The sequence below is a fragment of the Euleptes europaea genome, chromosome 1 (genome assembly GCF_029931775.1).
Source record: "Euleptes europaea isolate rEulEur1 chromosome 1, rEulEur1.hap1, whole genome shotgun sequence".
Taxonomy (NCBI): Eukaryota; Metazoa; Chordata; class Lepidosauria; order Squamata; family Sphaerodactylidae; genus Euleptes; species Euleptes europaea.
This window is the reverse complement of record NC_079312.1, coordinates 167,872,453-167,895,608: the sequence shown is the minus strand read 5'-3', so window position 1 is coordinate 167,895,608 and position 23,156 is coordinate 167,872,453. Positions and strand designations below refer to the sequence as shown.

The 23,156-nt window shown below is 46.9% G+C and overlaps 1 protein-coding gene across 4 annotated transcripts in view; it reads left to right on the top strand.

Annotated features, from left to right (window-relative positions):
- KIF5A (kinesin family member 5A) overlaps positions 1-23,156 on the top strand; it is an 82,312-nt gene that overhangs the window by 29,354 nt on the left and 29,802 nt on the right. For all 4 annotated transcript variants that reach the window (XM_056858061.1, XM_056858086.1, XM_056858069.1 and 1 more), the window contains exons 7-15: positions 1,193-1,280; positions 6,628-6,752; positions 8,636-8,740; positions 11,156-11,304; positions 13,949-14,097; positions 16,687-16,862; positions 17,084-17,152; positions 18,103-18,309; positions 21,881-22,027. In XM_056858061.1, the coding sequence (XP_056714039.1) occupies positions 1,193-1,280; positions 6,628-6,752; positions 8,636-8,740; positions 11,156-11,304; positions 13,949-14,097; positions 16,687-16,862; positions 17,084-17,152; positions 18,103-18,309; positions 21,881-22,027 (1,215 nt within the window). The remainder of the gene's footprint in view (positions 1-1,192; positions 1,281-6,627; positions 6,753-8,635; positions 8,741-11,155; positions 11,305-13,948; positions 14,098-16,686; positions 16,863-17,083; positions 17,153-18,102; positions 18,310-21,880; positions 22,028-23,156) is intronic.

Below are 23,156 nucleotides of genomic sequence, written 5' to 3'. Positions count from 1 at the left end.
TTCCTAGCCAGCTCCAAAGTTCCTCTATTAAATATATTCTACTTTTAATGGCAAGAAATCTATGTTTTAAAGGCATTGGTTGCTTCGTTTACCTCAGGCTTACCTAAGCATGGTTTACCTCAGGTAAACTCAATTTCAGGCTGGGGTAGGGGGAGGCAAGATTCCTAGCCAGCTCCAAAGTTCCTCTATTAAATATATTCTACTTTTAATGGCAAGAAATCTATGTTTTAAAGGCATTGGTTGCTTCGTTTACCTCAGGCTTACCTAAGCATGGTTTACCTCAGGTAAACTCAATTTCAGGCTGGGGTAGGGGGAAGGCAAGATTCCTAGCCAGCTCCAAAGTTCCTCTATTAAATATATTCTACTTTTAATGGCAAGAAATCTATGTTTTAAAGGCATTGGTTGCTTCGTTTACCTCAGGCTTACCTAAGCATGGTTTACCTCAGGTAAACTCAATTTCAGGCTGGGGTAGGGGGAAGGCAAGATTCCTAGCCAGCTCCAAAGTTCCTCTATTAAATATATTCTACTTTTAATGGCAAGAAATCTATGTTTTAAAGGCATTGGTTGCTTCGTTTACCTCAGGCTTACCTAAGCATGGTTTACCTCAGGTAAACTCAATTTCAGGCTGGGGTAGGGGGAAGGCAAGATTCCTAGCCAGCCCTAAAGTCCCTCTGTGGAATATATTTATTTAATGGCAAAAAGCTATGTTTTAAAAGCATGGGTTGCTTATGCCTCCTAATGACCAGAGATATAGATATGCCTGAGGAATAACTGGAGTCTAAATTGGGGTAAGGAAACTGTCCTCTAAACCCCACCCTTCCTAAATGATGCCCTGGGTAACCTCCCGATGTGTGAAGGGAAGGAAGAGGTGACACTGAGCTGTGTGAGGTTGGGGGGGTGCTGTGGGTTGAATATCAAGGGGAGGATGAGGTCGCCGCCACTGGTCCAATAGTCTTTTCCTTAGCTTGCCAACTCTGGCTTGGGAAATTCCTGGAGATTTGGCGCAGTGCCTGGAGGAGGTGGAGGAAGTTCAGTGAGGATGAGATGTCCCTTCAAGACTTCCATTCCTCTTGCCCTTTCTGAAGCTGCCCCTTCCTCCAAGGAAGCTGATCTCTATTGTCTGGAGGTCGGGCGTGATCCTGCAAGAACCTCCCCCAGCAGGTGGGTAACCCTACTTTTCCTTCGCCCGCAGGGCTGCACTGAGCGTTTTGTGTCCAGCCCTGAAGAAATCCTGGACGTCATCGATGAGGGGAAATCCAACCGTCACGTGGCTGTCACGAGTGAGTTCTGGGGAGGGGCAAAGTGGGCAGGGATGACTGTGGGGCGGGAAAATGTCTCTGCAGTAGGGCTTGCACAACCTGTGACCCACCACCTCCGACAGAGCCAGCTCCAACGCAGCACATAGTCACATATTGTGGCCCTCCAAAGGCCCCTGGTAAGCTGTTCTTTGTGACAAGCGGGCTACGTTTTGGCTTGGGAGGCCACAAGTTGGGCAGGTTTGCTTTAAACTCAGAAGGGGAGGGAAATCAGTGTATGTGAAGCTGCTTTATGCAGGCACTTCCACACATCTAAATAATGAACTTTCTTTTTTTTAAATATATTTTTTTTATTTTTCTTCATTTAATATTTCCATAAAAACAATATAATAATAAAGAAACAAACAAATATTATTCTAATTTAATAATTAAATGACTTCCCCCTCTCCTCTTCCGTCTAAAATTAAATTGTATAATCTTTTGCCAACGGGACTAATCCCAATATTATTTTAATTTATCTATTCTTGTCTTATCCAACATTATGTAATCAATACCTAATATACCTAATATAAAAATTAACACAAAATATGAATAAGGGATTAGATCAATGAATATCCTTTAAATGGTCCCGTTAAAAAGTAATTCTCACAGTACGTTCTCCAAGCCTCCCATTCCCCCAAAAATGGTTAAATAATGAACTTTCAATCCATTTTCAATGCACTTTAATGATGGTTTGCAAGTGGATTTTGTCCTTTCGTACAATAAAATCCAGCTGCAAAGTGCATTGAAAGTGGATTGAAAGTGCATTATTCATAGGGTTGCCAACTGCCAGGTAGTATGAAGAAGACAAAAACAGCACAAATTTCCAATGCAATTAAATATATTAAGTGCAAAAAGGTGTACAGTGAAAACACATACAACAAACAATACACAAAATACAAAGGATCAAAAAGATAAGGTAAGTACTAAATGTTGTTGCTTATCAATGACTTGACAATTTCTTTTACAGAGTTCAAACTTCCAGGTAAGTGCAATTGTCCAAATGTTTTGAGGACATATGAACAACTAGAACAGCTGGAAAAGATGAAGATGGACGTGTTGTCTAGATCGTTATTCACGTTTCGCCAAGGCTTCATCAGCGGATCAATTTCTCAATAAGAATTCTATACAAATATATTACCATAATAGGTGCAATTCCAACTGCCCACAGGCTTAATGATGAATCAATGTAATGTCAGGTAGTAGCAGGAGATCTCCTGCTATTACAACTGATCTCCAGCCGACAGAGATCAGTTCCCCTGGAGAAAATGGCCGCTTGGGCAATTGGACTCTATGGCACTGAAGCCCCTCCCCTCCACAAACCCCACCCTCTTCAGACTCCGCCCCCCAAAAATCTCCCACCGGTGGCGAAGAGGGACCTGGCAACCCTAATTATTCAGCATGTGTGAAAGCGTAATGTGTCAGACCACTGGTCTATCTAGCATTGTTTGACTGGCAGCTGCTCTGGCGGGGAATTGTTTTTTCCTCAACCTCTGCTCTTTGTGATCCTTTAACTGGACGTGTTGGGAATGGACCTTGGGACCTTCTACAGGCAAAGCATGTACTCTGCCACTGCATTTTAGCCCCCCGCCCGCCCCCCAATATTCCTGTGCTTAAGAAAGGCCAGGATGGTGCGGCTTGAGGTTTCTCTCCTGAGGGAAGCAGAGAGAGCTCAAAGTGAAAAGAGTTCAGAACTGAAGCAATTGTGGTGTTGAGGGTTGTAAGGAAGCCTAAATTTCCAGTCAGGCTCAGTTAAGTTGAGCGTGTGAGGCAGAAAGAGCTGTGCTGCATAGAAGAAGAGTTGGTTTTTATATGTCGACTTTCTCTACCACTTAAGGGAGAATCAAACCAGCTTACAATCGCCTTCCCCTCCTCACAACAGACACCTTATGAGGTAGGTGGGGCTGAGAGAGCTCTAGGGGAGCTGTGACTAGCCCAAGGTCACCCAGCTGGCTTCGTGCGGAGGAGTGGGGAAACCAACCCGATTAGCCACCAGATGAGCCTCCGCCGCTCATGTGGAGGAGTGGGGAATCAAACCCGGTTCTCCAGATTAAAGTCCACTGCTCCAAACCACTGCTCTTAACCATTGTACCACGCTGGCTTTCATTATGTATTTCATTAGTTATATAGGGTCCCACATAATGAACTCTGGGCCTATCGCTTGCTAGAATTAAACACATCAGTTGTATTGTGGAACGCTGCTAATGGGTGATGTGCAATGTGTTTGCGCAAGTCTACACCGCGCACTGTGGTTGTATACAGGTTTCACTGTCGTAGCTTCCTCTGAAGGATTCTGGGAATCGTCGTTTGGTGAGGATGCCGTGAGTTCTCTGTTAGAGATCCTCTTGCCCTCCCTCCTGGGGCTACATTTCTTGGGAAGGAAGAATAATTGCTGAATCGTTTTTTAAAAAAACCTGTGGTGTATGTAAGTCCTATCTGCCCGAGTGCCCCAAACGCGGGAAATGGAAACTATCAGGACCTGAATACAGAAAAGAGCAAGAGTCCAGTAGCACCTTAAAGACTAACAAAAATTTCTGGTCTGGTATGAGCTTTCATGAGTCATAGCTCATACCCTATCAGAAATTTTGTTAGTCTTGAAGGTGCTACTGGACTCTTGCTCTTTTCTACTGCTACAGACAGACTAACACGGCTACCCATCAGGAACTGAATATAATTTCTCTAATAAAAAGTGAGGAAAAAATGGTGCCCGCTCATGGGACAGAAGTGAGTGGCATCAGAGGTGGAATCCTATCATAGAGCCATAGTGCGAAGAAGAGGAGGAGGAGGAGGAGTTGGAGTTGGTTTTTATATGCCGACTTCCTCTACCACTTAAGGCAGAATCAAACCGGCTTACAATCACCTTCCCTTCCCCTCCCCACAACAGACACCCTGTGAGGTAGGTGGGGCTGAGAGCGCTGTGACTGGCCCAAGGTCATCCAGCAGGCTTCGTGTAGAGGAGCGGGGAAACAAATCCAATTCTCCAGATTAGCCTCTGCTGCTCATGTGGAGGAGTGGGGGAATCAAACCCGGTTCTCCAGATCAGACTCCACCGCTCCAAACCACCCCTCTCAACCACTACACCACGCTGGCTTAGGTGTACATAATGGTGATGTATGGCATAGGAAAGGGCTGCAGGTTCCAGCTGTGGAATTTGAGGCAAGGCCAGTGAGCTGGGCAGGAACGTGTCTGAGCAACAGCAGTGCTGTGGGGAAGGGCGCTTTGGCTTCTGGGAACCAAAAGTCGAGACTCTGTGGGAGATGGACCATGTGGGTCTCCAGGGGACCAGGAAGCTTCCTGTGATGGACCATGGCCATGCTGCCCCCTAGAGGCGACATCTGGCTCTTGCACCCTCTTGCTGCCTTTCAGAAGTCACAACCTTGAGCGGTACATGGGTCTGCTCTTCGAACCACGGATAAAGTTTTAAAATATTTCCAGGGTTGTACCCCTTCAGACTGTGGGTGAAAGTTGCTCCCCTATATTTAAAAACTCAATTTACAGATAGATAGATGTGTGTGTGTGTGTAAATTGAGTTTTTAAATATTTAAAATATATTTAAAAACTCAATTTACATATATACATATATTTACATATATATATATTTACATATATATGTAAATTGAGTTTTTAAATATAGGGGAGCAACGTACACACACACACATATATATTAATATATTAATTAATTAATATATAAAATACATACATACATATATATATATATATATATATATATATATATATATATATATATATATATATATATATATATAAAAATTAGGTGCTAAACAAGGGATTCTAATACCGCCTTCTCCCTTACATCCTGTTTTTTCTGTGTGTGGTGAATCCCCCCCCCCCCAGTCATTCAGCTAGGGTTGCCAGGTCCTTCTTTGCCACCGGCGGGGATGTTTGGGGGGCAGAGCTGGGGAGGGTGAGGTTTGCAGAGGGGAGGGACTTCAGTGCCTTAGTCCAATCGCCAAAGCGGCCACTTTCTCCAGGGGAACTGATCTCTATCGCCTGGAGATCAGTTGTAATAGCAGGAGATCTCCAGCTGGTAACTGGAGGTTGGCAACCCTAAATTCATCCCCTTATCTGCTGTCTGAAGTGATAGAATGAAAGTGCAGTTTGACCCCCTTTCTGTTGGGGCCAGGCCTCAGACACAAAAATAATTTCTCCAGGGAGGTAAAGGTTGTGTGATGGAGCCTTCGTTGCTTTAGGTGTGCAGCCTCATTTCTCCTTCATCTCTGGTGGAGATTTTTTTTCAGGGTTTTGTAGTGCTTCGAGCCCTTGGTTGGGCAGAAAACCATAGTGAAAGAGTGTGTACATAGTTGAGGAACGGTACTTCTGAGATACAGCCTTCAATTCTCTGAAGTAGACCAGCCCTATACAGGCAAACTGAGACTCAGCTGAGCTTGATGAAATGTGGAAGGATCTGGGGATGGATTTATTCTTTATTGTTTGTTCATACTTGTATTTATTTTTTGCCTCTCCTGAATAAAAAGCAAAATACATTAAGTACCTTTTTATCAGGACCAACCCAAAGGACACAAAACATTGTGCAGACTTTTGAATTCAGGCCAGATGTTACAAAATGAAAGCAAAAAATGTTTTGAGAGGAGGAAAAAACAGATTTTCCAGGTGACACTCTTAATACCTGGTCATGCCACCGTTTGGTATGCTGTCTTATTGAATTGGGTCTCCTCAACCTTTGGGGTTGGGAGAACCGTAGCTGTAAAGAGACCCAATTTGGATCAGAACTTTGGCAGTTTAATCCTTTCAGGTTAAATTGCCTTCATTTATCCCAGCTCTGGAGTGCGAGGGGGGATTTGTGACTGGGGTAATGGTGCAAAGGGGAAAAACATGAACCCTTTTCCTGTGCTGTGGTCCTGATCTGAATCAGGGGCCTCCATAACTTCTGTTTCACACACACATACACCCCAAAACCCAAACCTTAAATCTGTTAATGGATCTTCCAATGTGGCTTCAGGTTAAGCCCCTAATGACTAGGGTTGCCAGGTCCATCTTCGCCACCAGCAGGAGATTTTTGGGGCGGAGCCTAAGGAGGGTGGGGTTTGGGGAGGGACTTCAATGCCATAGAGTCCAATTGCCAAAGCAGCCATTTTTCTCCAGGCGATCTGATCTCTATCGGCTGGAGATCAGTTGAATTAGCAGGAGTTCTCCTGCTACTACCTGGCTGTTGGCAACCCTACTAATGACCATGTGAACAGGGCAAAGAAATCTTTCTTTAGATCATGGGATCTCCACCTTGGCTTTCCGTTGGGAGAGCAGGTTTCATTCCTTCTCGGTCTTTCTCTCTCTTTCTCCCCCACCTCTGCAGACATGAACGAGCACAGCTCTCGCAGCCATAGCATCTTCCTCATCAATATCAAGCAGGAAAACATGGAGACTGAACAGAAACTAAGTGGGAAGCTTTACCTGGTGGACCTGGCTGGCAGCGAGAAGGTGCTGGAAGCTTGAGGGGGTTGAAGGGGGGTGTCAGGTCCCGGGCAGGGCTAGTAGGCTGGGTAGTCCTGCGGTCCAAGGTCGAGTCAGTGGAGATCAAAACAGGAGTCCAAACGTGTCCAGAAGAAGAGTCGTGAATCAAGCCGAGGGTCGGAGTTCCAGGAATTGAAGCCGGTCGGAGAAAGGGTCAGAAGCCAAAGTGGATGCGAAGCAGTCCGGAAACTGAATCGTTGCTTCCACAGAGAAACCTCCCAACAGCCTGGAATATATGGTTCTCTGCACTCCTTTGCCCCACTAATTCCTAGCCTGGCTCCTGTCAGTATTCAGAGCTTTGTGTTCGCCTATGCTCCCGTGCATTCCTGCAGCGGGTGTCTAAATCTTTGCATAGTCTTTCCCTCAGCCTAGCTACAGGCGGGGGTGATTTTACCAGCTGCAGCTGTCTCTCCCCCTCATTACTCATGCTAGGACCAGGGGGGGGGGCCTTCAGCCTTTGATAGAGACCATTTGCTAACTTCCGAGGAGGTAGAGAGCCCAGCCTCTGCCTCTGCTGCCAACTCATCCGGGAGCTCTGTCTGTTCAGTGTCCTGGTCCCTGCTGACCACGACAGGGGGAGCGGACGGTGTCTCCGGCCTGGGATGGCGGCAGGCAAAACTTGGTTTCCAATCATAAACAACTGCCCGATATCTGAAATCTACACACAGCCCTGCAGTGCTGAGAGATAATCCCTCCTCTGGAGTCAGGAGCATGAGGGCGTGCACTGAAATAGTCTTCTCCTAGCCTACTTGTTGGACTAGGGTTGCCAAGTTCCTCTTTGCCACCAGTGGGCAAAGCCTAGGGTTGCCAAGTGCCCAGTGGTGGCGGGTAAAATCCCGCCAATCCACCAGGCTGCCCGGCGACCAGCTGAGGGCCAGCGGGCAATGCGTGCACACACGCGAGCGCACGCGTCACTTTCGGGTTTACCTGGAAGCGACGTGGATGCTCTGGCAACTGTAGAGTTTTGGCCGAGATCGCTAGAGCGTCTGCGTCGCTTACGGGTAAACACGGAAGCGACGTAGGCACATCGCACAAGGTGTGTGCGCCGCGGCCCCACAAAGCTCCTGCGGTGGAGCTACGGGGCTTGGCAAGCCTAGCGGAGCCTGAGGAGGACAGGGTTTGGGGAGGGGAGGGACTTCAGTGCCATAGAGTCCAATTGCCAAAGCGGTCATTTCCTCCAGGTGAACTGATCTCTATCGGCTGGGGATCAGTTGTAATAGCAGGGGATCTCCAGCTACTACCTGGAGGTTGGCAGCCCTGTGTCGGACGCCCCCCCGGGTTTGAATCAGAGATGTATCCTAGTGAGTCACCATAGACTGCGTGTGCTCAGACTTCAGCACTCTCTTTTGGCACAGAAAATAATCAGTCTGTGCAACCTTAGCCCTTGATTGGCTGGCAGTATAAAACTTCTGAATTGGCCAGGCTTGAACTAAATACTAGGGTTCTGGAGGCCTGGATTGCTTGGGGTTTTTGCTGATGACCTCAGGGGGTTGATAGGCAGTAGGGCCTGAATTCCTGTGTGCAGCCAAACCCTGACATTATTATTATTTCATGATATCTTTGTGTATTGGCAGGTGCAGGTGGGTGGGGGCTTCCTTGACACTGAGTTTTCTTTAATTTCTTTGGGATTTGACTGCAGTCTTGAGATTTTTGGAAGGGCCGCAGCTTTTCATTTGAAGACTGGAGTATTGCTGCTAGTTTTAGCCTTCTGCATATTTATAACTGTTTCCTCTCTCTCTGACAGCTTATCTATAAGGAAGAGAAACTTTGTCTCTTCTTTCTTCATTCAGCCTAGACTACGTCAGGGCTTATCCCCACCATAATAACCTAGATCTTCTTTCTCCTGGCAGGTCAGCAAGACGGGAGCCGAGGGTTCTGTGCTGGATGAGGCTAAGAACATCAACAAGTCCCTTTCAGCCCTTGGTAATGTCATCTCGGCTTTGGCTGAGGGAACGGTAAGGAAGAAGACGAAGAAGAGTTGGCTTTTATATGCCGACTTTCTCTACCACTTAAGGGAGACTCAAACTGTCTTACAATCACCTTCCCTTCCCCTCCCCACAACAGACACCTTGTGAGGTAGGTTGGGCTGAGAGAGCTCTAAGAGAGCTGTGACTAGCCCAAGGTCACCCAGCTGGCTTCATGTGTAGGAGTGGGGAAACAAATCCAGTTCACCAGATTAGCCTCCGCCGCTCATGTGGAGGAGTCGGGAATCAAACCCGGTTCTCCAGATCAGAGTCCACCGCTCCAAACCACTGCTCTTAACCACTATACCACACTGGCTGTCACGCTGGACTCATACTCGCACATGCCCTAGGGTCATAAGAATTTTGTATACTCTGCACTTAATTCCAAAATGTGTGAACCCTTTGTCTCTAAGCAACCCAGGCTTTCCAGTAGTACAGCAGACATCCTATGGGTGTCCTATGACCACAAAGTAATCTTAAAGAGTGCAAGCTGTTATTAGAACTCTGAGAATCCAAAAACACAGAATTAAATGTCTAGTCCTCATGTTTAGACAAAACAGTAGCTATGCCACACCAACCTCAAAATATAACAGTAGGTGGTGGAGGGAGATATAAGTAAAGGTAAAGGTCCCCTGTGCAAGCACCTGGTCATTCCTGACCCATAGGGTGACGTCAAATCCCTACATTTCCATGGCAGACTTTGTTTGCGGGGTGGTTTGCCAGTGCCTTCTCCAGTCATCTTCCCTTTACCCCCAGCAAGCTGGGTACTCATTTTACCGACCTCGGAAGGATGGAAGGCTGAGTCAACCTTGAGCCGGCTACCTGAAACCAACTTCCGTCGGGATCGAACTCAGGTCATGAGCAGAGCTTGGACTGCAGTACTGCAGCTTAATATTCTGCGCCACGGGGGTCCTAGGGACATATACTCATAAATATAATTTATCATGTGCAAACATTATGACTACCTATATATACTGACTAAAATACATCCAAGGTTACAATCCACAATAATTGTACTGGCATAGACTCAAGAGTCCTGTTGCAATCCTTTAAGTTTGTTCTTCTGTATGTCGTGGGTATTTCTTCAACGATACGACACCAGTCGGTCAGTTATTAAATACCACTGTAAATCATCTCTTCAGTACCGGTAGAAAAATAGCAATAAAAATCTTCCTCAGTACTATTAGAAAAATACGACAGGTTGCTGGCTCCTAATCCCGTTTCGTAAAGATCTTCATCAGGTCTTCATCCTCATGTTTGCCGAGGGAAACCTGATAATGTGCAGGCAAAAATGTTAACATTCAGCAACAAGGCACAACTGTTCTAGGTTGTTGGAAGGATAAGCGTATTGATATAGAAGGTGGTGTTATATTAAATTTAGACTCAATGGCAGAAATACTGGATAGTGATAGCCTTTTTATTCATTAAATGTTTGGAAAACATGTAACATTATACAAGATGACGAGAGGGGGTAGTCTTCTTATAGGACCCCAGTAAGGGTGAACGCTATTGTGAGTCTTTGGAAATAGTGATTCTATTATTGATCAACAAACAGAACAGATTAAAAATGTGTATTTGGTTGGACATGCTATCACACGGCTAAGTTTAGAAAGAATTAATTTTGCTTTCTAATCAGATATTTGTAATAAAGAAAGAAAAAATCAAAGAAATAAGTAAAAAGAAGTCCAAATTTTATGTGTGTGTGTGTGTTTTAGTACCCTTAATTTCAAGGATCATAAATCAAGATATTTCCCAGGGTAAGAGACATCAGACAGAACCCCGTGGTGCAGAGTGGTAAATTGCAGTACTGCAGTCCTGAGTTCAATCCCAACGGAAGTCGGTTTCAGGTAGCCGGCTTAAGGTTGACTCAGCCTTCCATCCTTCCAAGGTCAGTAAAATGAGTACCCAGCTTGCTGGGGGTAAAGTGTAGACGACTGTAGAAGGCAGTGGGAAACCACCCTGTAAAAACAGTCTGCCTAGTAAACACTGGGATGTGACATCACCCCATGGGTCAATAATGACCCGGTGCTTGCACAAGGGATTACCTTTACCTTTAGGAGATATCAGACCACGTGTAGTAGGACTGTAGTAACATGTCCACCAACTGCAATGTGTCATGTACCACATTTGCAAAGCAGATAGGCCATGTTGTTAGACGTGTAAAAAAAAGAAAGAAAATTAGCTCAGAATGTGGCCAGTAATGGTGAACAGGTTCTCCTCTGCTAGTGAAAGTACCCTCCTTCAGCTGCTCCTACTTGGAAGAGAGATCTCAAGCTGACTTTGCTTATCCCTAGGGATTGGGTTGACAGGCTTTATCCTTCTAAAAGGTAGTTATGGAGCGCTGGTGATTGCTCTTGCCAGAGTGTGAATGAACCGAATGTGTCCACCCCATCTTGTCTTACGCAGAAGAGCTACGTGCCCTACAGGGACAGCAAGATGACCCGTATCCTGCAAGACTCCCTCGGGGGAAACTGTCGTACGACCATGTTCATCTGCTGCTCGCCCTCTAGCTACAATGATGCCGAGACCAAATCTACTCTCATGTTTGGACAGCGGTAATCCCCGCGCCTCGTTCTATGTCATTCTTGAGCGGCTGTTGGCTAGCCATTCTGTTGTGGTGATTTCAGAAGGAGAGAACCAAGGAATTGGTAATGGGGCGACTTTCTGCTTGAAAGTTGCAAGCTTTTAAACCTTATGCTGTTCTTCTTCAGGCAAAGCCCCCCAAAACAACAACCCTCAAAACCCTGAAGCCCTGTTCTGACATGGCACAGCATCATTCTTAATCACTTAGGGGAATATCTTCGCTTCAAATTTAGTTTAAGAGGCGTTCCCTCATCCATAGTTTGTTGAAGGGCCTAACTACATAACACATTGTTCTTGGTACTTTCCCTGGATCCTGTCAAGCAGACAAGTACCGGAGGTTTCCAGGAGAAGCTTGATTTCATGGTTATGGGGTGTCCAGTTCAGATCGGGACTACAGGACATGGGGAAAGGAGGCTTCGGCCTTCTCCAAAAGCTGTTTTCCTGACCTCAAATGGTCCTAGTGTCACTGCTGCTTGCCCCACTGGGAAAACATATATGTAGTCCGTTGGTACATGTGTAGGACTCCCCTATGAGGGCCATTTTAGGTCAGCAAAATTATGCAGGGGGGAAGCTGAAGATCTCTCTCTCTCTCTTGTGCTGTTGGTAGGGTTCCCAACTGCCCGATTATGGCGGGCAATCTACCGCACATTGCTCCTGTTGCCCGCCAACTCTCAGGTGTCAGCAGACGGGGGAAGGAAGGGGGAGCCATCCGGCGCGATGACGTTGAATCCAACTCGGGTGCCAAAGAAAAAAAGCAGTGCCAGATGACCACCAGAACAAGGGAAGCAACGAAGGTAAAACAGGCTGCAAGCAGCGCCCTGTCCTCCTGCTTCGTGCCAAACAGCTGATTGGGAAAAAACAGCTGATTAGCGGCAAGGCTCTGGGAGGCGCGGGGAGGGTTGCTGGAGGGGAGGAAACAAGGCGACATCACCTTATTTCCCCCCGCCATCTACCCTCCCTGCGCCTTGCCACTAATCAGATGTTTTTCCCAATCAGCTGTTCGGCGTGAGGCTGGAGGATGGGGTGCTGCTTGCAGCCTGTTTTACCTTTGTTGATTCCCTCGTTCCGGTGGTCGTCTGGGGTTGCTTTTTTTCCCTGGCGCCCCAGTCAGTTGGGGCAGCACTGACAAACCGGAGGTGACGTCAACAGGTAGATGCTGATCTCCGCCCACAACCCCGCCTCCCTAAACCTCTTGCTGGTTGCAAGGAGGGACCTGGCAACCCTAGCTGTTGGGCCCCAGCCTGCACACCTGAGAACTCCCGGAGCATACCCATGACAGAAACCAGGGTGGGCCTAAGGATGGACCTGGGAATAACATATTGTAGGGGTCCATAACGTGGGGCTTGCGGGTGCCATAACACCTGCCGACAACTTTCCTGGCACCTGCCAAGTATTGTAGAAAGTGGGTAGGGCCAGGTGGGGCTTTTGCCCAGCAAGGCTTCTGATTGGCCACTGGAGACTGAAGGTAAGCTGCAGCAGCCATTTTGTGGCTGGCTCCGCCTCCTGTGGCAGCCATTTTGCTGCTGCACCTGCCATACTGTGGCTGAATTCTAAAGGTCCCTGGAGGCTCAAAATGGTTGGGGAGACCTGATGTGTTGTGTAGTCAGGCCCTGAGCATGATTAGGGATCTCTAACAGAGAAGCCTTCATAACCCCCTTAAAAGTACAGTTCTCAGATTGAGGGGGTTACCGCAGTTGTATTCCCAGCGATGTATTAAGAGTTTGAAAACGTTATAAAAAATACTGTTCGCACTTTGTTTGGCCCCTTTAGCTGTGAAGACATCTTCCAACCATTTATAAGCCGTGGTATCCAAAAACCCTTTTAAAGCGATGGGGGTTACCACACTTTGTATTCCCAGCAATGTATTAAGAGTTTGAAAATGTTGTAAAAAACATTGCTTTAAAAGGGTTTTTGAATACCACAGCTTATAAATGGTTGGAAGACGTCTTCACAGCTAAAGGGGCCAAACAAAGTGCGAACAGTATTTTTTATAACGTTTTCAAACTCTTAATACATCGGTGGGAATACATAGAAAGTGCGAACAGTATTTTTTATAACATTTTCAGACTCTTAATACATCGCTGGGAATACAAGTGCAGTAACAGCCGATGTTTTTTACAACATTTTCAAACTCTTAATACATTGCTGGGAATACAAAGTGCGGTAACCCCCTGAATTGGGAGAAGCCTTGGCTATTAAACTGGTATAAAACTAACAGAAGGTTGTAGTGTACCTCAGATCTTGGATGATATTCTGAGGTTATGATTGTTCATCTATGGTCTGGGTGTGCTTCAGTCTCTTAGAAGCAAGTCTCTTGATAGTTGGGGAGGGGCTGTGGCTCAGTGGCAGAGCATCTGCTTGGCATGCAGAAGGTCCCAGGTTCAATCCCCGGCAGGGCTAGGCAAGTAGGTGATGTGAAAGACCTCTGCCTGAAACCCTGGAGAACCGCTGCCGGTCTGAGTAGACAATACCGACTTGGATGGACCAAGGGTCTGATTCATGTGTTCATGTGTTCTTTCCACTAACAGAGGAGGTTGGGCACAATAAGGCAGAGGTCTTCCACCCAAGTCAAAACCTAGTACGGGAACTTTCATTTAATCTCTATCCCAATTGCAGGGCAAAGACAATCAAGAACACAGCATCTGTGAACCTGGAGTTGACTGCTGAGCAGTGGAAGAAGAAGTTTGAGAAAGAGAAGGAGAAGAACAAGACCCTCAAGGAGACCATCGCCAAGTTGGAGGCTGAGCTCGGGCGCTGGCGCAACGGTGAGCCGGGGTGCAAGGGGGAATGAGAGGCTGTGTTTGCGCTGGCGCTGAATTCACTACTGGTGGTTTTCCAAACGAGAAATAATTTGCAAGTCACAGTTCTGTCAGAACTCTCTCAGCCCCACCTCCCTCACAAGGTACCTGTTGTGAGGGGGGAAGAGAAGGCAATTGTTAAGCCGTTTCGAGACTCCTTACGGTACAAAAAAGCAGGGTATAAAAACCAACTCTTCTTCCTCTTCTTCTTCTATTAATAATATGTCTCCCGCCAGCCTAATTAATTAATTCCCCTCTTCCTTGGCTGGCTGGACTCAATAAATAGTTACTAGCTCTTGTGTAGGGCAGTGTCTTAAGAACTTTTTACCTTGTGGTAATCCTAGTCTATAGTCTTTTAAAAAAATTTATATCATCATTTGGTAAATGTGCTATTATGAATGTAACTTTTATACCATCAGTAATTTTTGTAACAGTATCCTTAATGAATGGCAACCCCTACTTTAAAAACATTAGAAACTTGGATTGTTACATAAGTTTTTTTTAAAAAAGTTCTTTATTCCTCCTCCCCTCATAAGAGCTTATAATTAGCCATTTGTTCCTGAGTGCGGAAATGGCCAGCCGGGAGAGACCGGGAAATAATTAATTAGGCTAAAAGCCAAGGAACAAATGGGAAAATGCACGGAGTTCAGGGCCTTTGCCAAACGAAGTTTACTTCTGGATAAAGATATGGTGGAGTTTCCCTTTGCAGACAGATTCAAGTCCGGTAGTAACTCAGAGACCAACAAGGTTTTTGGGGTGCAAGCTTTTGACAGTCAAAGGTCACTTTGTCGTATGGGGATGAAGGGAGCTTTGACTCTCGAAAGCTTCAACCCCCAAAATCTCGTTGGTCTCTAAGATGCTACTGGACTTGTTTCTAGCTGTTCTGCTGCGGACCAACGCAGCTACCCTCTCAACTGCCAGATCTTTAAGGTGACTGTTGCTCTGTATTAAGTTCTGGGTGGAACCCTCATTTCTAATTCTGCTTGCACAAGAGGCTTCCTTTGGCACTCCAAAAAAGATTGTTGCATGCAGGACTGGTTCCAGGTTTTGGAGGGCCCTGGGCAAACAGGGCCCGGGCACCCCCTCCCCTCCTCTGCTCTGCTTACAGCTGTGTCCTTCTTGAAGAAGAGTTGGTTTTTACATGCCAACTTTCTCTACCACTTAAGGGAGAATCAAACCAGCTTACAATAACCTTCCCTTCCCCTCCCCACAACAGACACCCTGTGAGGTAGGTGGAGCTGAGAGAGTATGACTAGCCCAAGGTCACCCAGCCGGCTTCATGTGTAGGAGTGGGGAAACAAATCCAGTTCACCAGATTAGTATCTGCCACTCATGTGGAGGAGTGGGGAATCAAACTCGGTTCTCCAGATCAGACTCCACTACTACACCACTCTTGCTCGCCTGCCTGCTTTCTCCCCCCCTGCTGCCTACCCATCTGTTAAGTCTGCGTGGGCAGGATTCAAGAGGTCGGAGATGGAGTTCAATGCAACCAACGTTTATTGTAGGGTAGAACAGAACTGGGGATACATTGGGAATGGTCCTGCTTATATGCCCCCCTGGCCACCTGTGGCCGCTCCCCCCATGATCTGTGATAGGGGGGGAACAACCTCCCGGTGCCCAATGGCGCGCGCTGGCTTAGGGCCAATAGTGCGGCCCGGTTTCGGCCAATGGGGCGAGCAGGGCTGGGAGCCTTTGCCTAGGATTCAAGCTCCTAGGATTTCCCCCTGCTTACCTTCTAACACATACATAACACCATCCATCCTTCCCCATGTGCTCAGTCATTTTCCAGAGCTTCCCATGCTCTCACAGTGAGCTGGACAGAGCATGTAGAAGAAGAAGAGTTGGTTTTTTATTAGCTGACTTTCCCTACCACTTAAGGAAGAATCAAACCGGCTTACAATCACCTTCCCTTCCCCTCCCCTCAACAGACACCCTGTGAGGTAGGTGAGGCTGAGAGAGTGTGACTAGCCCAAAGTCACCCAGCAGGCTTCATGTGTAGGAGCAGGGAAACCAACCCAGTTCACCAGATCCAACCACTACACTACGCTGGAAGTGTGGTTGGTGGGAGGGCTCACAACAAGCAGATGGACAGCCGTGGAGAACAGGTAGGGAGTGGTGGCAGTAGGCCCCACTGGAAGACCTGGGCCTTGGCAGCTGCCCCACCTCAGGATATGCTGACGCTGACCTTAGCTGTATGCTACCAGACTATCTAGTATGTCCTCATTCCCGTGAGCTGCTTGGACCATTAAAGGCAGAAGCAATCTGCATATCTGAACTGCAGGAAATTGGAAGGACTGAAACAGTGCACCAATATGCCTGAACCAGATTCCCTTTGGAAAAGCCCCACGTTTCTAGAACATAGAGGGAACATAACTTGTTACCTGGCCAGTGAACTGCACATTGCTTTGGCCCCAGAGAGGCAGTGAAGCAGTTATGGGTACTTTGTGGGGTGATTGTGAAGGTAGCAATGAATCCAAAGGGTTCACTGGGAGGGAAGGAGTGCCCCAAAGTGGCCAAGCTGACCCTGTCCCATTCCCGCAACTGAAATGCTTCCAGGAGAGAACGTCCCGGAGACGGAGCAGCTGAGCGACGAGGAGAAGGTGGTGGCTGACACCTGCGACGAGACGCCCATCAATGACAACAATTCCTCTATCGTCATCCGGATTTCTGAGGAAGAACGGCACAAGTACGAGGAGGAGATCCGCAAACTCTACAAGCAGCTTGACGACAAGGTCAGAGATGCTTTGGTGTTGGAGAGACCTGTTTCCATCTCACTGTCTCTCTAGTGTTGAGATCCCTTCTTGATGCTTAAGGGGCTCCTGTTCTCATCGGAGTCCTTTTCCTTTTATGCCTGCTAACCCTTGGTGAGAAATCCCATGCTTCTGTGCCCAGATCCTTGCTCCATTGCCAGGACACAGGGCAGCCAGCACTGAATTGTTTTCTTTCTGTCCAGGATGATGAGATCAACCAGCAGAGCCAGCTGATGGAGAAGCTCAAGGAGCAGATGCTGGACCAGGAAGAGGTGAGCAGTGAACATAAGAGGTGCCCTGCTGATTAAATTATTTTCCAGATAAACCAAAGATTATTCAAGTTATGTTTTTCCATATACTAACAGTTGTAAGAACGAACCTTGCGAGATATTGGAGAAGCAAGAAATTCCCTGATTTAAATAATTGGCTTGATAAGGTTAAAGAAACCTATGCTTTAATTAAGTTGATGTATTATAATAATGACAAAAATACGGAAGAACTGGACGCTCGCTGGAATGTAACAATCTCAAAGATGGAAAAAACACTCCAATGTGTAAATCACAGAGAGAGGGAGGGAAGTGATAATGGATAGAGTAGTGCTTGGTTCACTGTTATGGATATTTTAGTTATTTTAAATTTTAAAATAAAAGAAAAAGAGGTTCCCTGCTGTATCAGACTAGTCAGGGCCAGTTCCATGTTTTGGGGGGTCCTGGGTAGAAAGGGCCAGAGATCCACTACCAGCCCCCCCTTCTTGCCTACCCACCTGCATTCCACCGCCTGCCTGTGGGTCTTTCCCCACCCACTTGTAAACTCTTCTAGTGCCTGAGGTCTCAGCAGCCCACAACACCTGCATGCCCTTTCCCCAATGGTAGTGGGCACAGCTGGGACTGCCCCTGACATGGCAACCAGAAGCACAGCTTCTGTGTGCACCATGCATGGGCCCTTCCCCAGCAGTGCCAGGCATCATATGCAACCGGGAGTGTGGGTGACAAAACACTCACAAGAGGATAGGAGAAGGGCTTGTGTGTCCTCACTTTCTCCCATCGTTTAGTCCTTGGTACCCTTTACCCCTCTACATAACTCCTCCAATTCCTGCCTCTTTCCATATTGTCACGTTTTGGACCCCTCCCCCCCTCCTGACATCTTTCTTGGGCTTCTTCAATATATTTTGGCCTACTGGGGCTGTTGCCTATCCATCTCTCCGCTCCTCTTTGCCGACCAGCTGCTGGTGTCAACCCGCGGGGACAACGAGAAGGTGCAGAGAGAACTGAGCCACCTACAGTCTGAGAATGACTCAGCCAAGGAGGAAGTGAAGGAAGTGTTGCAAGCGCTGGAGGAGCTGGCGGTCAACTATGACCAGAAATCCCAGGAAGTGGAAGAAAAGAACCAGGAGAATCAGCTGTTGGTGGACGAACTGTCCCAGAAAGTGGTAAGTGCAGTGGCTCAGATAGGCAATTAAATGATTTTGGCGGAAGGGGGTCAGCAGGTGACCAGACCAAGGGTTAGGTCCAGCCAGCCTTTTTATTCCATCTCATCCTTACCCCGGCCCACATCCTGCATGGATTTTGCCCATGCAGATTCCACAATAGCCTTTTTGGGTGTTCAGTGGGGGCCCGTCTTTCCTTTCTCACCAGCAGAAAAAACTGGTTCAATCCAACCTTCAATCTTTGCTAAGGTTCTGTAGAAGAGTCGCAGACGCGTACAGCGTGATATCAGACACATAGGATTCGGCTCCCGAAGAATTGGCATTTTTCGTTTTTTAAAAGAAGAGTAAGCTACTAGCCCTTATAGCGGCAAATATATGCTGGAATGTGTGTGAGCAGTGCCCGCTAGAACCTCAGAAGCCAGAGAAATTGCAGAATAGGTTTCTCATGCAGCAACTCAGGGGTGTCAAACATATCCCCCCTGGGCCAAATCTGCCCCCTCTTTTAAATAAGTTTTAATTTAAAATTTCCAATAACATACAAACAAACATCTACCAATTACATCCATTCACAAACATACAGTGGGAACCATCTTTCAGGGAGTACATTTTGTATTAATCGTTCAAATCTTTACTCAGAATTCTATTTAACTCCTTTATTATTGCAACCCTTTTTTTGCTGTAAAAAGGGCCAGGCTAGTGACCACAGGATTTGTAGATGCCCCATTCAACACCTGGACACTTTAACCTTGAACAAATAACATTTATTGAAAGGGGAGGGGAACAAATAAGTCAAACCAGGAGTGTGAAACAGTGAGAATAACCATTATATTAACCCGCCCCAAAGTCAGTGGGCAAAAGGGAGGAAGTCTCTTTAGTCTTTGGGTTCTGACTCAAAAAGCTGCAGACAGGTACCATTTTCCAGCCTCCCCTGTAATAAGCCCCTCCCTCTTCTCCCACTGCCTGATGCCAGGCGAGAAAACACCCACCCTGTAATAAGCCCCTCCCTCTACAGGGCAGTGTTTCCAGGCTAGTGTTGCATAACTTTGCAAGTGAAACAAGGCAATACACTTTCCAACATAAATACAATTTTTACAAGGCTTACATTATTATTCCCACTGCTTCCCGGGCTATCTATCAAACCGATGCTCATACTTAACGCTTAATCCTTTCCTAGCTATCTAACAAAACAATAATAGTAATACTTAATACAAGTCTTCTTACCCTACTACACTTCTCTTTTATACCTTCTTTACCGCTCTAATTGGTTATCCCATGAATACAATATTACTACCACCTTAATATTATTATTACTTTTATATTTGTTAACTTGGCTCCCCCCTTATTCACTAAACTCTACTTTTACTTTATATAACCAAAATAAAATGCCCATTTCTTCTGGAATTCTTCCATCGTTCTGCCTTTCCATGGAAAGGCTTCAGTGCCCTTTCACCAAGTTGTATAATTTGGCAATCACCGCATATTCAGCCATTTTATCTTGCCTTTTCTCCATTTCTGGAACTACTTCTTGTTTCCAGGTTGCGGCCAGTATTAATCTCACTGCTGTAAGCCAGATCCAGCCCTTTGAGAGCTCTTATCCAACCCGTGAGCCAGCCGAGGCAGCCATTACCACCCAGTCCCGATCTGGGCTGGCAAGCCTACCATGAGCTCGCCAGCCAAGGCAGCCACCACCTGCCTCTTGTTCTGGGCTGGCAAGCCCACTGCGGGCTCGCCAGCTGAGGCAGCCACCCCCCGCCAGTCCTGATCTAGGTTGGCGAGCTCGCTGCAGGCTCACCAGCCAAGGCAGCTACCCTCTTCCACTCTTGATCTCGGCTGGCGAGGCATGGCCTGGCCCGACTAAGTGACATTTATGTCATACCTGGCCCTTGTAACAAATGAGTTCGACACCCCTGCAGTAATGGAAAGGCTTCAGTGCCCTATATAGCCCATTAGCCCCATCCTTCTACTGCTAGTAACCCATCATAAATTATTCAAAGTAAAGTACAGTGCAGAATAAATGATGCATATTAACAGATGTTCTCATCGTTTCCATGCTTTTATACAGATTAAAGGTAAAGGTCCCCTGTGCAAGCACCAGGTCATCCTGACCCATTCCTGACCCACATCCTGACGTTTACTAAGCAGACTTTGTTTACGGGGTGGTTTGCCAGTGCCTTCCCCAGTCATCTTCCCTTTACCCCCAGCAAGCTGGGGATTCATTTTACCGACCTCGGAAGGATGGAAGGCTGAGTCAACCTTGAGCCGGCTACCTGAAACCAACTTCCGTCGGAATCGAACACAGGGTGTGAGCAGAGCTTGGGGCTGCAGTACTGCAGCTTACCACTCTGCGCCACGGGGCTCTCTTTTATACAGATTGCCAGCTTCCAAATGTCTTGGTGCAGAATTGGGCTATCTTGAGGGCAGAATTTAGTATTATTATTATTTTTTAGCACAGCATAGACACGACTCAGCTTATGAGTGATAAGAAATTGACAGCAGTCTTATCAGGTTAAACTTAAGAAGGCCCTCCCCCCACTTCCATGCTACGCCTCCCCAGTCTGAATCCTGTATTTATTTCTCTTGTGCCTGGGTATTACTTTGAACTGAAGTTCAATCTAGAGCCTGTTTTCAATGCTGGTGTGGAGCCCTGGGGCTTGCGGATTGCCAGTTCAATAGGGAGTGTTCGTCTGGAAGAGATGGAATGCATTAACACTAATGAGAACCATGATCGGTTTTCTCTCTGAAGCTTGTGTCTGTGGAGTCTAGTCCAACTCCAGAGGGTCAAGCTGAGAAGAAAGCTCTCCTTTCATTTACCAACCCCCCCCCCCAAAGTTGCTTTATTAGATTTAGTTTTATTTATAAATCTCTTTCCACATGCAAGGAACCCTCGAGGCAGCTAATAGCCATAAACAAAAGTGACCTACAAATTGTCTATTCAGTGTTATAGGAGGAACAGGAAAAATTAAAGCAAAAGATGATTCAGACTCATCAGCAGTGGGGGGAAAAACCCATACCCTTGGTCTAGAGGTCATGGCTAGAAGGCTTACTATGCAGCAACGTTGCTGAAGCTAAGTGCTTCGGTGTCTGGTCAGTGCTTGAATATCTGGGGACATCCCCCACCCCCACAGGCTGCCTTGAGTTCAGTGAAGGAAGACAGGTGGGGATATGGGTACAGTAAAAAAATCAAGACTCCTGTCTTTGCAAACTGGAGGGTGAGTAACGAATGAGAGAGTGGCCTTTTATGCAGGGAAGTTTCCCCTCGGTCACCCCTGCCGGCTGCTTCGGGGCTTCCTTTTGATTATGCATGCCTTTTCTGACCGCCAGAGGTCGCCTCACTCTCCCCGTGCATTTTGCCCGCATTTTCCAGATTCTGGCTGAAACAACATCTGGAAAATGCCAGCCAAACACGCGGGGAGAGCGAGGCGACCTCTGAGAGGCGGAAAAGGAATGCACAATTGAAAGGAAGCTCTGAAGCAGTTGGTGGGGGTGACCTCAGGGAAACTTCCCTACATACCGTAAAAGGCCAGTGGGTGCGTGTCTCCCTTGCATTGGCTCAACCATCTCCTCCCCTTCACAGGCTGCCATGATGTCCTTGGAGTCTGAGTTGCAACGGCTGCAGGAGTTCAGTGCGCACCAGCGCAAGCGCATTGCTGAAGTGCTGAACGGGCTCATGAAGGATCTAAGCGAGTTCAGCGTCATCGTGGGTAACGGGGAGATCAAGCTGGTAAGGAAGAGGGGAAATCCTGGGGAGCCAGGCCAGTTGTGGCTTAAGGCAAAGGTACTTTCTGGGAACGCATGATGGATTTGCTCGTCTCTCTGCGTTAGTAGGGCCTGCGTTGTCCAGGAAAAATCCTGCCCAAACTTGCATCAGAAAATGGCTTAGCAAGAGTTAACTGGAAGGCAGCTTAGGAAATCACTTGTGGGGGCTGGCCAAGAGAAAGGGGGTTGTATTTTTTAACTTTTCTTCATGTTGTATTATTTAAAAGGTCAAGGTCAAGCACTGGGTCATTCCTGACCCATGGGGTGACGTCCCGTCCCAACATTTACTAGGCAGACTTTGTTTATGGGGTGGTTTGCCATTGCCTTCCCCAGTCATTTATACTTTACCCCCAGCAAGATGGGTACTCATTTTACCAACCTCGGAAGGATGGAAGGCTGAGTCAATCTTGAGCCGGCTACCTGAAACCGACTTCTGTCGGTATTGAACTCAGGTCGTGAGCAGAGCTTTTGACTGTAGTACTGCAGCTTACCACTCTGCGCAACAGGGCTCTCTATTATTTGTATTATTTCCAAAGTTTAAATGCTGCCTGTCCAGAGAGTTGCTTGAGCTGCCTCATAAAAACAATACAATCATGGAAAGACAACAGCGTAAAAATCATCAATAATAAACAAACCATAAAAACTAGCTAGGGGCATAACAATGGCATAAAACAGCATTCAGGAGCCTAAAACGGTATCCATAAAACAGTGCTCAGAAGCCAATCATAAAAGCATAATTAAAAGCAAAAAAAGTAACCTCTTTGGGTCTTAAAAGGTGGGATGGACCATATGGGAAAAGAGTGAATGCGAAAGCTTGCAACCCGTTCTCTGCTGCTGAATTAGACTCAAATACAAACATAGGCTAACCTGGTTCTGCCCCGTCTTGGGTAGCCCAGGCCGGCATGATCTTGTCAGATCTCAGAAGCTAACCAGGGTCGACCCTGGTCCGTATTTGGATGGGAGACCACCAAGGATGCCCAGGGTCATTATGCAGAGGCAGGCAGTAGCAAACCACCTCTGTTAATCTCTTGCCTTGAAAAACCCTACAAGGTTGCCATAAGTTGGCTGCAACTTGGCAGCATTTATCCACCACC